The 17,840-nt window shown below is 35.4% G+C and overlaps 1 protein-coding gene across 2 annotated transcripts in view; it reads right to left on the bottom strand.

The window, feature by feature from the left end:
• Positions 1–17,169, bottom strand: part of LOC128994846 (protein SCAI-like) — a 71,927-nt gene extending 54,758 nt beyond the window's left edge. For both annotated transcript variants that reach the window (XM_054419659.1, XM_054419660.1), the window contains exon 1: positions 16,906–17,169. In XM_054419659.1, coding sequence (XP_054275634.1) covers positions 16,906–17,006 — 101 coding nt within the window. In that variant the 5' untranslated portion in view covers positions 17,007–17,169. The remainder of the gene's footprint in view (positions 1–16,905) is intronic.
• Positions 17,170–17,840: the final 671 nt, after the last annotated feature.

The following is a 17,840-nucleotide window of genomic DNA, read 5'->3' as shown; positions in this document are numbered from 1 at the left end:
TACCTGGATTCCTTACTGTGAGATCAGGCCTCTCCTCTACTCTTTCCATCGTATACGATTTCCTAATAATTGTCTCCTCCTCCTGTTTTAAATATTTCTCCTTTAAACTAAATAAATTTTCTATTCTTCCAACGAAACTGATTAATTGTTAAGATTTGTCTGTAACCTCCTAAATATTACAAACATCAATATTTACTCCAAAAAAGCTGGCGAGCTTCTTTTTATATACAGCTGTTTTTGTTTTTAAGTTTGTTTTCAATGTAATTCTTATGGAGGAAAATGTGACCTTTGAGAGCGTCTCGTGCCCTTAAAGGTAAGAGTTTTTAAATTCTAAAACCTTTATGCAAAACTACGCATTGAGACGAATTATTTGACACCTCAAACGTTAAAATCGGTCCAGAAATAACGGGGAAGTTTTGTTCACAAAAAACTGCCCTCACGTATTAATAGAATAGATTGTAAATAAATACTTGTTAAAAAAAAAACAAAAAAAAAAGGAATTAATATAAGAGATTATGACAACTAGCAGCCAGCACCTCTTCTTGACTTCAAAATCCGTGATATATTTGAATTACTCGTAATTTACAATTGTATATTTCTTTGAATTAAATTCAAAATTATCTGTTTTTTACTCGATAATCATTAACTTATCACTCACTTGACGTTGTGTATTGTTTTTTTTACAATCGTGATGGTAAATGTCCGCAATAAACACTTGAACAACATTAACTCACCATCACCAACAATGAACTTCAAACAAAGAACTTATCACTGACTTGCAATTTGTTTAAGCAAACCCCAAACATAACTTTGTAATTAATTTTCTCAATACAATATGAAATCATGCATAAAATACCCCCAACGCAGCAAACCTGCCGTCTAAGCGAATTTCCATTTGCCTAAATTGATTTTCAATTAAATCTATTATTGAATTTGCCGTTGGGAATAAATAAATAAATTTCACTGGCATGAAAGTAAACATTATTTAACAATAGTTAAGTGTAACTGTAAAACCCATAATATCGGTTAACTATAGTAATTGCACCAATATTTTAGTACACTAAGTTAGAAAATTAAAACACTTTTCGTGTAAAAATAACCTCTCAAAACGGCTTCCAACTTTTAAATTCGACATATACGTATATCTTAAGCACGTGTCAATAAGATTAACTTATGTTTTTTATGATGAAATACACAAGTAATTCTAGCTCCTCGCGATCGTTTCCCCGACCCTTGCAGTGATTTACCTATGACAGTTGTAAACTGGGAGACACGATGTTTACTGTTTCGACGCCAGATGCGAGGGGCTTAAAGTATTTATGTCAGGCTTTGGTGTAAAATATACCTCATTATCCCTCTACTTTTCATAACAAAATACCCCCAATCAACCAGTTTAGCAGTCCATTTAATTTTACAATTGTATACAATACAAGCTGCTATACCCGTGCTTTGCAACGGGAAGAAAATGTGACCTAGAGAGTTATTAAAGTAATTCTGATGTCTGTTTTAAAACACAACTCTATGATTTAGTTTGAAAATATAAACTGATTTTTAAGTGTAAACCTTCTTACTTTCAAACCCCTACTTTTGATGTTAATAGATCCAAAAGAATATGACAACATACCTTTTAGTGTAGCAATAGCATCAATTGCTTCATATTGATGCTTCACGAATGACATGTTTTACCATAATTCTTCAACTTTAGTCAAGCCTCTTTACATATAGCTTACTATATAAATTATAATTGAAACTTTGAGCAATTCCTTACAAAACGTATACAAACTTTCTTTAAAACCAAACATAACCCTCCTAAATCTACATAAACATCACAATAGTTATTTGTGTAACTAGTGGTGAAAGTGGCACTTTGCTGCACACGAGAGCAATGTTTACGCACGAGCCGCAGGCGAGTGCGGAATGATCTCGAGTGCAGCAAAGGCCTTTTTCACTCGTGTTACACATTATATTTTTCCTACAGTCACTATAAAACATAAATAATTAGTCTTTCAAACACTATACAACACGTTTTTAGGTTCAGCTAGCATTACACAAATGGTGCCCTGGAGAAAGTAGTACCCGTGGTCCGTATCACTCCGCTATTTTTCCTCGGCAAGAAATGTGCTCCGTCTTTTGAGAATATAGTTCCGTATGTTTTTGTAATTTGAAGTGGTTTCCGCGCCTAAAAAAAATGCTTTAAAGGTATTTTCTTGTTTATTAAGACCGTAGGAATGTTTTAAAAACGTTTAAAAGAAAAGTCCAGAAAGTTCAGAAATACCAAAACTATAAACACGAAATGACAGGTTAAATCGTAGTTATAATAGTCAATCAGCTGTTCATAGTATTATTATCTTTAAGTGTTGCCAACCTATTTCCAAGCGTACACGGATTACGTGCATAATAAAACCACGCTGTTTTGTGTTGTTTGGTTGGAATCCTGATGTGCGGCAAAGTATAAACCGTGCGGCAAAGTATAAACCGTACGGCAAAGTATAAATATGCAGCAATTAGCAGCTTTCTGTACTATAAACAGTACAGGGAAGCCAACTTTGTCGGGTGACTGTAGGAAAACATATTTTTCGAGTAAATAAACAAACACCAGTTCATTGTACTGACCAGCTGTTTCAACTAAATTAAATTAAATCATGTAAACTTAGGAAGCATGCCAGGCGTAGCCCTTTGGAAAACAGCCTGTGGGGCAGAGCCCTTAGGACATTCGTCCATATCAATACTTTTCGGCAAATCTACACACTCTAAGCTTCATTTTCATGTGCCATAAGTCTATATTTTTATTTGGTAAATTGCCTTCACCGTTTACATAAAATTTGATTAAATCGCTTTAATAATATAATAGATTCCTCCACAAATACAAATGAATTAGGATAAATATAATACTCGTATATTTCTTATTGTGGGCTATTTCCTTCGTAAATAAGCATGGAAAGTTAACAAAGAGGAAAATGTACCACTAATATCATCGATTTGGAACTATACTCTTAACTCTTACTTGAGCCACTCAAAGAATGTTTTGACACCGGTGCCGGTTTTCATTAAAACCCTAAGTTGATGTGTCATGGTAGGGTGTCAAATTGATGTGTCAAAGTGGCACTTTTTAAGGGGAGCATGTAACTGCCATGTCTTCAATGTTATTTAAATGGGGAGACATGACACTAGTAAGGTACTATTATCTTTTCCTACAGTCACCCGACAAAGTTGGCTTCCTTGTACTGTTTATAGTACAGAAAGCTGCTAATTGCTGCATATTTATACTTTGCCGTACGGTTTATACTTTGCCGTACGGTTTATACTTTGCCGCACATCAGGATTCCAACGAAACAACACAAAACAGCGTGGTTCCATTATGCACGTAATCCGTGTACGCTTGGAAATAGGTTGGTAACACTTAAAGATAATTATACTATGAGCAGCTGATTGACTATTATAACTACGATTTAACCTGTCATTTCGTGTTTATAGTTTCGGTATTTCTGAACTTTCTGGACTTTTCTTTTAAACGTTTTTAAAACCTTCCTATACGATCTTAATAAACAAGAAAATACCTTTTAAGCATTTTTTTTAGGCGCGGAAACCACTTCAAATTACAAAAACATACGGAACTATATTCTCAAAACGCGGAGCACATTTCTTGCCGAGGAAAAATAGCGGAGTGATATGAACCGCGGGTACTACTTTCTCTAGGGCACCATTTCCATTTGTGTTGCCAGCTGAACCTAAAAACGTGTTGCATAGTGTTTGAAATACTAATTATTTATGCTTTATAGTGACTGTAGGAAAAATATAATGTGTAACACGAGTGAAAAAGGCCTTTGCTGCACTCGAGATCATTCCACACTCGCCTGCGGCTCGTGCGTAAACATTGCTCTCGTGTGCAGCAAAGTGCCACTTTCACCACTAGTTACACAAATAACTATTTCATATAGACTTACAAAACTTAAATTCCTAATATAGTGAGTACTGCTACTATCCGCAGTACTATCCTGAAACTTAGACCAATACGTAGCCTATACAAAAAATTTTGTAGTAGCATCGATGTAGTCATAAATAATTCTGTTTTTCTATTGGTTCGGAGTGGGCAAAGTACAATGTTGAGAAATCAGCTGTTTTGCAAACTAATTCGAGTGAACAAAATGCAAATTTTTATAACAACTTTCGACAAAAATGCTTAGCACACAAAAAAAGTAGTTATCTTAAAGAAGCAAATGAATAAATAATGTGCAATAACAGTATGTGGTGACGCCTGCGCCTACTCAGTAGGTGGGTGGATACTGGATACCCACGCTGCGAGAGACGCCGGCGTGGGAATAATCTAGCACTTTTATCGGTTTATTATTGTTCGCCTTGGACTATACACTGTTAAAAATTCAACTAAAATTTTCCTCTTACATATTTTTATTTGGAAATGGCCCACAAATTGTGTTTTCTGGCTCACACCATCTGTTGGCGTAAGGTTAAGGCCACCACTACTACTAGGGACATCTACTGGCGAGGGGCCATATCTACTGGGGGGGGGGGGGGGCATACCTTAGTGGGACGAAAAAGTACGAAATATAAACGGATAATTAAGGTTAAAAAATGATTGATCAGGGATAGAAAACAGATTGTAGACCTGCCTAGCCAGGGGAATTCATATATCTGATAGCGAACGTTAAGAATAAATTGACTAAACACATTAGAAAATAAGACTAATTATAATATGTAAGTTTACCTCTTGGTTGCCAGGTTCTTGGTGTTATTGGATTTTCAGCTCGGTGCACATTTCGTGACCAAGCGTGGTATAATTGGAAGCACAGTTTAATAAAACATAATTATCTACATTACACCAAACAACTCTATTTACACTCAGAAGCCAGACGGTGTAAATAGTGAAGTTTAGTGTAATGTAAATAAATATATTTGAAATAAACTGTGCTCCTGATGACGCCAAACATAGTGGTGAAATGTGCATCGAGCTGAAATTTCAATAAAATGGTCCCAGAAATCTGGCAACCAAAAGGTAAACTTAACATTATTTATTGTTCTTGAAACTGGGAATGCTTCAAAATATAGTCATTTGTTCACACAAACATTGATTTTTGGATAATAGCATAATAGTGTAGACACCCCATTCCATTTTTTCCATTCCATTTCGTTTTGTCATGAGAGCCGAAGCCCCCTGACTGCATACCCGGTACCTATCCTTTAGGACATACCCGGGCCCCATGATGTAGGCCGAAGCTTACGCATCAACCTTTAGCACATCATGGGCGGATGACTTAAGGTCATCAGGCTCGCCGGCTGCCGAAGCAGACCCTTCGGAGAGAGGGTTGCCCCTCAATCCTAACCAGGGATTCCGGCTGCTTGTTTAAGCGTCACTCCACCTGGGTTCCACTAGGTCGAGACCTAGAGGTCCATGGTAGAGCGCCCCGACGCATTTAGTGCAAGCAACACTCGGGACCTATCTAATCCCTGACAGGCAGTACCCGCCATCAATAGCCAGGAGGAAGGGGACCATCAGCACGCTGACGGGGGGAACCCCAACCTCCCATTTACACCGCTGCCCGATCGAGGCCTTACCCATTGCTGGGAAACCAGAGATAACCAGAGCGGTAGATCCCCAGATACCCCTGGCGGGCTCGGACCCATCTACATGAATCATCTGTAGCTAATTTATAATCCACCAAATGGTTGAATTAATCACACGCACCTAGGATTCTCTGCGGGACAACGCCACATTTTATCTCATAGTTTTTTTTACTATTTTATAATTAACGTGACTCAAAAGATGCTGTAGATGACAGTGGCTTACAAAAAACTCATCATTTCAGTTTAGCTTACTCAACAAGTTGGCGTATTTGACAAAACCTGTTACATCAGCGCACTCTGTCCTGCTCAATTCAACTAGGTTAACAAAAACTCAAAACAAATCCATATAAATGGGATTACTACTACTTATCATTGTCAACGATTCAGTTTAAAGAGCTTACACAAATATTTACGTGTGAAATTCCTATCACAGCTAAAAAGAATCTTAATTTGATGTTAGAGGAAACTTTATCGTTTCCTTCAGATTCTGTACTCATCCACACTTCATGAGGCGTTGGATAAGTAGTTTACTGAATTTGTCTGATGTTGTCATTCTTGTAGTGTGTTTCACCAATTGCTACTTTCGCCCAAGTTTTAGATTTGCCTTTCAGCCCCTTCCCCCCCCCCACTCTGCTCACGCACCACGCAGAGCTTCTTGTGACACGCAATGCACCATTTCTTCCGATACAATAATTTAAAATTAATACAATGTCAAGTTTTATGTAGTTTAAAAATAATGTTAGTGCAAACACAAGCTGCTTGTGGTATAAAACGAACAAGGGTATAATATCTCATCACTAGGGCCTATAGTGTCTCATATCGACTGGTATCTTTGGACTAATGTTGAGAACGGGTTGTAGTACAATCATTCTCATGTCCTAATTGTCAAGGGACAGTCAAAGATATTTTGGCTGCGTTGGACATCCAGTCCCGCACTGATCTACATCAACCCTGGAACTGGTTGTCCACATTGGAACGGTTAAAAGTGAGATACCGTTCCTAATCTGCACATCGCATAATGTGGATATACAAATTTAGTATTAACATGTGTTTAATGGGGTTCAGACATAAACTAATCACAGCATAACCTAACCAAACAATAATGCTTCTAACATTTTCAGATGCTCTACAAAGTTTATTTTTGTGAAATCAGGCCCAGGAAAATGCAGGGCAAACAGTCCCACTCTGACATCTTTTTAGTGCTAGGACTGACCGTCCACTCTGAACTCTTTTTAGTGCTAGGACTGACCGTCCACTCTGACATATTTTTAGTGCTAGGACTGACCGTCCACTCTGAACTCTTTTTAGTGCTAGGACTGACCGTCCACTCTGACATCTTTTTAGTGCTAGGACTGACCGTCCACTCTGAACTCTTTTTAGTGCTAGGACTGACCGTCCACTCTGAACTCTTTTTAGTGCTAGGACTGACCGTCCACTCTGACATCTTTTTAGTGCTAGGACTGACCGTCCACTCTGAACTCTTTTTAGTGCTAGGACTGACCGTCCACTCTGACATCTTTTTAGTGCTAGGACTGACCGTCCACTCTGAACTCTTTTTAGTGCTAGGACTTACCGTCCACTCTGAACTCTTTTTAGTGCTAGGACTGACCGTCCAGCTAAGTGAAAACAGAAAGCAAATCTCAGGTCAATTTTACCGAGAGACTGAATGTCCTTGACCCAGTTTAACGGCCGAGACGAGGCCTAGGTGTGATAATATACGATTTTGGAGGGTTAAGTTTTAAACTTGTTTTAGTGCTTTGACTGAATAATTTATTTTATCCGACATTTATTTAACCAAAGGCGTGCCCCTGACGTGATACCGATGTACTGTAACTTGATACTTCCGATTCTCCAAGTGGGTGAGGGGAGTTTGAGAGAAGCCTTTGCTCTTCGACAAAAGTGACAATCACAGTGTGGTCTAGAGTCATAATGTTAATATCAGCAATGATGTATACTATTAAAATAGAGGAGGTTTATGTCAGTGTTTGTCCGATGTGATAAAAAAACTAACGAACTGACTGTGCTGAAATCACCCAACATGGGTGCCATTAATAAGGGCAGCACACGAATCTATTTTTTGATTAAAATTCTTTTGAATACGCCCGCGACCCATACAAATTGATGTTTCAAGCAGAATGTTTTGGAAGTAAAATCACAACGTTTTAACTTGCGCTATAATACATTTATTTTTTGTTTTTATTTTGATAAATTGATTAATTTCACCCGATAAAAATGGATTCAAACAAACCAAAGACAAGTTTGTAGAAACATTCTATTACTGTTGTTCAGATACTCTCAAAGTGATATAAATCATTACTGAAACAAAGTTGAACAACTCTCAAAATACTTTGCTTAACTGGAATCGTATTCTTAGGAACCATATTTTCAAAAGTTTTCTCGACCAATGAGAAATTGATTGCTTTGTTCGAATTTTATAAATGATACTATTCATACAGTTTCCTAATTCATAGGCTGAGATAATTTGAGCCTGAGACGTCTTTATACCATTCAATCACAAGTGCAGAACCGTTTCCGAATTCGAACAAGATTCAAAAGCGTTATGTTCTTTGAATAAACTGTACTTATGAAAAATATAACGTTTCTTTAACTGATTTACTCATCACTAAGTAATCTGACAGTCTAGTAGGGACCGTAGTATTACAGAAAAGTGGCAAATTATCAATACTGTGTAGGCAGCCACAAACGGTTGGCAACGATTCGGTTCATTGTCGTTCAGAATGTCAACAGAACAATTTAAGTACAAATAAAGTATCCTCTCCCCTGAATTCCTCAACCTCGGCTAAAAATGACCATTCCCGAATTTCTGAGGTTTTATGATGAATATGGAGGGATGGCGAGACTTGGAGTCCCTGGATCTGAGGCGAAAAAGATTACATAAGAGGAGTTGATTGTATGGTCTCAATAAAAAAAAAAAAAAAAATATATATATATATATAAAAGAAACTATTAAAACGAAATATAACATTTTATCCTAGGATATGTGCCTTGTGATTTGGTTGGATAGAGTATATAAAAGTTGTACAAGAACACGTGAAATAATTTATCCATATTTTGAATACGCTGAATGGAAAGTTTATTCCCACAATTCAACCTGTAAAAGAAACATGACTTGAAAAATCATGTGTTCTATTCGGTTGATGAGGTCTCTGCGCACCGTTGGAGTTGAGGGCACAGAATGATATTCCCCAGGGGTTAAGTGTTAAATGTTTTAAGGCTTTCGTGTTAAATGTATAATGCTTTGTAGTTTTCTTCCGTTTATTTTACGTATTGATTTATTTGTCAAAAGTTAACTTTTATATTGTCATTTGATAAAATCTTCTATGCAACTTATTGTGCTGTAAATATTAGAATAACTATACTACACAATTTAATAACTGTCAAAATCAATGAATAAAATAAAATAAAAATAAAAATATAATAAGTATTCTATGGTTTATTTTTCTTCTAGTCTGCCTCCAACACGTGTTTTTGGGATTTTCAATATTTACATGTGATTACTGTTGTTTTTTTTTTTAAATTGTGTACTCAATCATTTTTACTTTCATTTTTTTGTGATTTTTCTCTACAGTATTTAAGTATGTTAACTAGTTATACGGATTTTCTGTCTCTTCAATACTAATACATTTTTTCTAACCTCAAGATTAGAAAGGATTAATTCAAGGTAAATCTGTATTCCTATTCCATTACTCAAGCCTAAAGGTAAATTATCTCCTCTCTAAATTCCCTAATCATTTCATTGGTCCTTTGAGCCGGATCAAAGAATCAAGAATATGGAAATTCAAAATCACTAATATTGTACATTATTATTTGTACTATTATTATTGTAACAGTTATATATTATTGTATTATTGTAGTATTGTAACATTCACTTGTAACTAGGGCCTTTGGCTGCCTCAACTTAGGGTGGCGAGGACGGTAGGCATACCCGATAGTTAAACATTTTTTCATGTCCGAGAGGGGGGGGTACTCCCGCACCTCTTGACTGGATCCACCACTAACGTGTTCTTGTAAAAATTTTTAAATACAATCACAAGGCACATATCAAGGATAAAAATTCTATATTTCGTTTTAATAGTTTCTGAGATTATGCTTTTTTTGTATTGAGACCATACAATTAACTCCTAAGCATAAATTATTAAATCCTTAGTGACAAATGGTTCAATTCCAAAATTTCTTACAATGTTTCAAGTTTGGTTTATTGGGTCTGCACTTGTAATTGAAAGACAAGTACCTTAAACATTCGTATAAGTCATGATCAAATTGATAGCCCTTTTCACTATGTATTTTATACAACGTGTCGGAGTTGTAAATGCTACATATAGCTAGCCAAAGTTTGAAGTTGCCCCCATTGGCTGCCTGCCTAATTCGACCAGTAGAATAGCGGCGACAGATGCACGCATAGTCGGCCACATACTACGGGTTCTCGTGATACTAGATCAATATGGCGATATGTCAGAGAGGTCGTGGTTTAAGTGTCAAAATTAAATCGACTTTATGTGGTAAATAATATCTTGTCATCTTCATGTTCATAGGTTTTGACCATTGTTGACTTTCTGGTGCTATGATAGGATGAGTGTTAAATGAAATTAATGTTATGTTAATCAATTAGATAAGCTTATTTATCCAGGGCCATTTAATAAAATGATCTGAGATCTAGGATAGCCGGGTCCAGCCTGGAACAAAAAAGCTGTGTATTCCCGTAATGATCAAACCGGCTAAACTGCTAATACAACTTCAAACTTCCAACTCTACAAACGAACTTAATGAAAAACGCCCTGATACAATGTTCGATAAATGTACACTTGTACAAGACGGTAGATATAATGTGACACGAGAATGACTCATCTAAAAGGGATAGCAAAATACTTTAAATAAACTCAAAAGCATAGAGCTAGCAAATTCTTCCAATTTTAATCAAACATAACTATTCAAGGACAACTATAACAATCAAATCAAAACCCCCTTCGCAGCAAACCTGCAGACTAAGCGAATTTTAACTTGTCCGATTTTTACTAAAATCTTTCCATAAATAAGACATATTTATTAAAAAAAAATTTAAAAATAAATTTAAGAAATTTCTCATTATCAGGGCTATTTATTCATTTGATGAACTGTAATTGACTTTTCTTTCCCTACTAATCAAAGTATGTTTTAACTGTTAGTTTTATGTTCTTTTACAATTTTTCCCATTTACTATAAGCATGTATGTTTTATTATAACTTATAAGAAATGAGACACTATTCATGTATATATTTCTAATGTACTTGATGAATAAAGATAATTTGAATTGAACCGAATTTAATTGAATTATTCCTGATTATTTACATAACATTAGATTTTACGAGTGCTTAGGTTTGCTGCAACAGGGAGGGTAAAAAAGTGTTTTGTGTTGTAAAATGTTAATTCAGTAGTATAGTAAAAAATTAATGTTTTGTTCCAAATTTGATCAAAATATGTTCATAAACAAGCAAACTACAACAGTTGACTTATTCCCCATAAGAATAACATGGGGATTTTAAATTTAATTTTTTTTAATTTCTCCGTAACCATTAGGCGCATAACGCTTCAATATACTAAATTATTTGTTTTTTATAAGCTCTACAAAATTATTCTACTCAACTAGTTCTATTTAAATATGGCATAAATGTGATATTTTTAAGGCAAATGGAAATTCGCTTAGTCTGCAGTTTTATGCGGCGGGGGTATTTAAATGAAAATATTATTCTGTTCTGGGTGTCCCTGAAACCAAAAAAAGTGGGTTTCAAAAGTGATGCGTGGATTTGTACAGAGCTACGGACTACGGACTATACAGGTGGTTTTAATTTAAGTTAGAATGTGGGTCCTACTAAATAGTATATTCAGGATTTTTCATTGTTTTGGAATTTTGATTTTGAATGGGGAATGTTTCAATAAAAACCTATATGGTCCGATCATGCTGGTACGCAAATAATTGTAGGTTTACACGTTAATACCAGATTTTGGATCAGTTTTGCTTGAGTTGTCGTGCTAAAGGACACATAATGCATTTGAACGCATGGTGTTCTTGGCCTCTGGGGACCTCAAAACGTAAAAGTAAATCGGCCCCGGGTCCGGGTCTTACCATGAGACCTACGGTAAAAGCTTATTCCCAATGTGGGAAATTTGCTAAAACAGTATAGTCCCTAGCGCTGTACGAATTATGGTTCAAAATCCATTTCTACTTATATGATTTTCCCAAACCCATATAAAATAACGGAACAATTGGATTTAAACAAACGAAAAACTGGTTCAACCAATACTGATACCTATTTACTACTAGCAGAGCACCCGTCCTTCGTACGGGGTTGGCATATAAGTATGGGGGGAGGACACAGTTTGATAAAATTTGGTTCTATAAATTTACGGAATGATATAGTATAACACATCTACCATAGCCATGTTCTACCATTGCACATAAATAATAGAAAAAAATAATTATCAAACAGTCACACAATATCACAAATTTTTTATTAAATTAAAACCATAAACGTAACTGTAAACAATCCTACTTTGACAGTTCTCATTGTGTATCCCAACTTTTTGTTGCTGCTTAGTAAATATTAATAGTGCTGCAGCCTGTCGGGAAACCTTATAACTTTTTAATGCTATTGCATATTATTATGGAACCAACTTGTAAAGTTGAAACAGCTGACAAAATTCTATAATTCCTTTTTAACCGACTTCCCCACTACCAACAAAAGGAGGAGGTTCTCAATTTGTCTGTGGCGATGTTTTTTTTTTTCTATGTATGTTCACCAATTTCTCTGGGATTCTTTTACCGATCAGTGTGGTTCCACCACCAAAATAACCAGGAGAGTTTCTATTTGGTACCTTATATATTATGTTTAAGTATAATATTTGTTTCGGTGAAAGATTCTGGAAACCTTAAATATTCAACATTTATTTTGTTTACATTTGTGCAGATTGTTTACATTTGTGCAGAGAAGGCAATAAATAATAATAACATTCCTACAGCTGTTAGTTGAAACCATTTAAATGAAGCTACAGACAATTCTTCATGAAACAGTTTCTTCATATTGATCAATAAACTATTTCTTGCCATGGAGCCTAAATGAATTACATAGAGAAAAATGCATTTTGTTTTGGTTACTATAAAAAATGTATTTTAACGTTTGACCTGATTTGTGTATACAGTAATTCTGTTTTTAGTATTGAATATTCTGAGTTACAAAAACATATATGTTTCAGTGAATAGCTGTATGATATTGGCAAATAAAGGTGTATTGTGAAAACCAAAGCATTCGTTAAACAGGTCTAAATATAAATTTAATGCAATTATTCCTTACACGACCTAAGAAGTGTGACAGTGCATAATCGTCAATTGTCTTAAAAGTGTTAAATATTTTAATTACTAAACATGCATTTGCAGATGTGAAATGTTTATTGATATTCTCTACCCAGTTACTATATCATATCAATACTATTATGCCTGCTTCGGAAGGTCCTAGAGGAAGATGATTTGCAATTTTGACTAGGCTATATCTTGATCAAACAAAACCACCTACATGGCTTGCACCACTTTCAGCTGAACCAATCTTTCATATACATATTTCATTTGCAGATGTGGAATGTTTATTAATATTCTCTACACCCAGTTACTATAACATATCAATACTATTATGCCTGCTTCGGAAAGTCCTAGAGGAAGATGATTTGCAATTTCGACTAGGCTATAGGGAGTATGTTTTATCTATGGCTATATCTTAAGCAAACAAAGCCCCCTACATGACTTACACCACTTTTAGCTGAACCAATCTTTCATATAATATTTTCCAAAGGTACTATACGTGTTAACGACCAATTTTCCACTTTTGAGAGATTTTTTAGTGCTGGTAGCTGAGGAATAACTTTCATAATGTTCAAAAGGCTTGAGACGTTACTGTATTTCTTTTTATAATGTAGAAGTACACCGATTGCAGGAAACGATTATGTCTGACATTTCAATGTATCTAGAAAAGACAATTAGTTTTTCACTAGGCCTAATGTAATGGACAACTCTTTCTTTCTTAAGGAATATCTAAAAATGTTTATTTTCATACCCATTGATTATGTAACCTGAACAGGTGACTCAAGCAGTTTTAAAATAATGATTGTTCTGTGGAACTTTTGATTGTGTCAAACAGTTTTGCTTATCAAAAATCCTCAAATAATTAATATATAAAAAATTATACAGTCACTAAAAATCATAAAATAATTTATTTTTGTAAAAAAATACAACCGACTTCAAACGCTCTAAAAAGAATGAAATAATTTCAATAAAGTAAACTTTTGTATTAGGCAAGCTCACGTATTTTAAGTCGGAGCGGCTCCATGATGATTTTTGATACAAAATTGAAAGAGGGTGTCCATATTGCTGGTGACTATCTATAACTAAAGGTGTTAATCTGCATGTCTTTTTCATAGTTATGCGTTAAGAGTTATTTTATTACCGTAATCAGAGATCGGCATTATAGTGGTATTAACGAGTATCTTTAAAAAGATTATAACGCATTTAAATGTTTCTAACTTGGAAAAGTAACGTTTTAATACTAAACTAGCTTCTTTTCCCTATCATAATATCAAACTAAATTATTTTCCTATTCATATAGAACATTTGTGTGTGTTATTTTCATAATGCATTTATTCTGAAGTAAACATAAAATACAAGAAAATATTTCCTTTAATATATAAACAAAACAGTTCAGTATGTTTTTTATATATTTATGTTATCCAGCTACAATTTATTGATTTTCAAAATACACACACAATATTTAATTTCAATCATATTTGCAGTTTGAGCCGCGCCGACTTGAAATACGTGAGCTTGCCTAATACAAAAGTTTACTTTATTGAAATTATTTCATTCTTTTTAGAGCGTTTGAAGTCGGTTGTATTTTTTTACAAAAATAAATTATAAATATGAGTACTCATAAGGTTAACGTGGAGAACTGCAGAGCCACTGGGGTGGAGTCCGGAAGGAATTTTGAGATAAGAATAGGCCTTTATGTTAATCGGGAATGTTAGCTATCATCATGCCAAATTTCAGCCAAATCCGTCCAGTAGTTATTGCCTGATTGAGCAACACACAAACTCACAAGCTTTCAGATTTATAATACTTCTAAGATGTTATGATCCTTGTAAATTTTGACAAAACTGTACTACCCCTCAATACTGTGTAAATTACAGATCAAAAGCTGTTGCGCGTTTATTGTTTTACACATGAGATACCATATTTACTCCCAGCGCTTGTTCATGATAAGGGTTGTTGACAAGCTAGTGGGAGAATGCATGTGTTAGATTGCTGATAACGTTTATTTTTACTTTTTCCTACAGTCACCCGACAAAGTTGGCTTCCTTGTATTGTTTATAGTACAGAAAGCTGCTAATTGCTGCATATTTATACTTCGTCGTACGGTTTATACTTTGTCGTACGGTTTATACCTTGGTGCACATCAGGATTCCAACGAAACAACACAAAAGAGCGTGGTTCTATTATGCACGTAATCCGTGTACGCTTGGAAATAGGTTGGCAACACTTAAGGTGACAACACTCATTGCTTGCCGAGGAAAAAATAGCGGATTGATACGGACCGGTAACTACTTCCTCTTGGGCATTTGTGTTGCAAGCTGAAGCTAAAAACGTGCTGTATAGTGTTTGAAAGACTAATTATTTATATGCTTTATAGTGACTGTAGGAAAACTATAATGTGTAACACGAGTGCAAAAGGCCTTTGCCCACTAGTTACACAAATAACTATTTCTCCTTTGCCAGCTGGGATATGTTTTTATTGTTGGGTTTGATTAACAGTATTTGCCATCCGTTCTTCACGGAAACAAAACATATCAAACACTAACCGAACAAAAGCTGCAATTTAGTAGTCATTTCAGGTCTCACTTTCATTATACTTCATCACAATCAATAAAAGTTTGTGTAAAAGTTGTATAACTAACGATATTGAATTACGGTGAATATTTTTATTTGAGACTAACGAATTTCATGTATTAATATTAAATTAAAATCCATTAAGATACAATTAGTGACAATGTACTAATGTTTGCATATTAAAAGAATTCTGGTAGCCAAATTCCGTAGACCAACTAATGTTTTTAAGCAAATAGTTTATCTTTATACAAACAAACTAAATAGCAATTATCATTTATGAAAAAAACGGTGTTAAAAGTGCGTTCAGAATGTTGTCTTCAAGCCTTCGTTCACAGAATTCCCATTTACGTGATCAGGTATGTACACATTTGTTGTACATTTGTATTGTGAACACGTGTTTACAAGATAAAATCATAGAATCTAAAACCAGAACTGCGAGTTTCTATAAACTGTCGAATTTTTGTTAATGGGAGATGAACGACTCGTCAAACTTCCAACAGGTCAAAAATGATTATGATGATATTACTAATAATGATCAATAATGTTATCAATCGTGAGCTCATGGATTGCTTTATTGTGATGAGTCTTTATTTTAATTTAGTTAGCAATTGGGTTATTTAGTTATGGGGCAACCAGGCACCAGGAAAATTGATTAATGAAAATAACATTACTATAGCTAGTTCTACTCATTGGACTTAAATTAAATGGCTGTGAAGAATCAACCAATCTTAGTTGATAAGAAGGCTATCATTTCAATCAATGAACTCCCATCCTTTACTTATCATTGTTTGAAATACACACCTCATGTATAGACTATATATCTAGGCTCTATGTGTTGCATTATGTATTTATCTGTCACTCAGACATTAAAAGACTGGGTAACTAAAATAACTGTATTGTTGTAGGCCATTTCCGTCCTTAATTCTGCAGGTTTATGGATGAATTATGTGCCTGTTCTTGTATTGTAGAAAATTGTGTTACAATTAAGCCAGACAAACAGACAAACATAGTAGTTTGAAACACTTAATGAAAGTTTAATATAGATAATAAATGTCATTTAAGATATCTAACTAACATGGGAGTAGTGTCAAGTGTGAGGGTTATATCCACTCTCACACACAAGTGTAAGGTAACTGGTGACTCCCTTAACTTACATCCCCTGTAGCATTGTGCTTTTACAGCAGAATAATCCTTAAGTCCCTTAGTAGATCGTACCTGTGTAGTAGGACTGAATGGGTTAGTTACAGCATTGGTGGGCAAACAACAACACGATACTAATAACTTCGGTACTTCGTCTCAAAGAGATCCCAATTGCACGAAAACAAAACATTCCGAAAGGCTTTTGATAGAAACCCACACACTACTTTCACACAGATTACGATCATAGGGAGCGTGGTAGCTACCTCAGCCCGTTGAATAGCTGTTTGGACTTCTCCAGCAAGTGACAAAATTCTATGACGATTTTCCTGTCGTGATCATCCATTCCTGCCATTCTGACCACCATCGCTGAGCGGCATCTGGACGGGGTCGGGTTGCCTCCTGAATGGTCGGCGTTAGAGGGCACAGGAGAGACGACGTCGGTGATCTCTGGGACCCCCAGGACGATGCATTACCAATAACACTCTCACAAGATATGATTATCATACACGACACCACCTTACACAAACCGCGGATTCCACACACGACTGCTCGACTAAGGGTGTACAAAAAGTGCTGGGGAGGTAGTTATTGATTGGCATTTTGAATGGGCTAAGTAAAGCAGACGACACGAGGGTGGTTAGAGACGTGGCCGTCGCGGCGCCACCAGTCGGGGGTGGCACAGCGAGGTCTGCCGGGGGCGGTGGCAACTAGGAGAGGGTGCTACATCGGCCCGCCGCTAGAGTGGCGGGAATCTGTTACACACTTAAATTGTGTAAAATTTTAGTTATAAAAGAAGTATTATCTTGTACCCTTTGTAAAAATGTCTATACACTACTTCATGCGACCAGTTAATCTGTTACCTTTTTTAAGCAATTCCTAAGTCTAACATTTTTTCATTTATTTCACCCTACGCAGTAAATAAAACATGTGATTGGAATTTCTTCCATTTGCTTTGATATTCTGTTTATATTTTGTTGTTATTTCGTGACGAACATAGCAACCCATAAGAACCATGTTAATCTTTTAGATTTTAAATCAGTTTTTGTGCTTATTTTGAGCCTATTTTAATTTATAAAGGGATTCTTCACATTTATAGGAAAATATCTTTCATTTGGTACCAACCGCATGCAATTCGGTCCAGTAGTTTGGCCAAGCTAGCTGTCTTAAATTTTGAAAAGGTTTTTTATTATATACGTAA

The sequence above is a fragment of the Macrosteles quadrilineatus genome, unplaced genomic scaffold (genome assembly GCF_028750875.1).
Source record: "Macrosteles quadrilineatus isolate MER2022 unplaced genomic scaffold, UCM_ALF_1.0 Scaffold_5__1_contigs__length_97177068, whole genome shotgun sequence".
Lineage (NCBI taxonomy): Eukaryota > Metazoa > Arthropoda > Insecta > Hemiptera > Cicadellidae > Macrosteles > Macrosteles quadrilineatus.
This window is presented reverse-complemented; position numbering and strand designations above follow the sequence as displayed.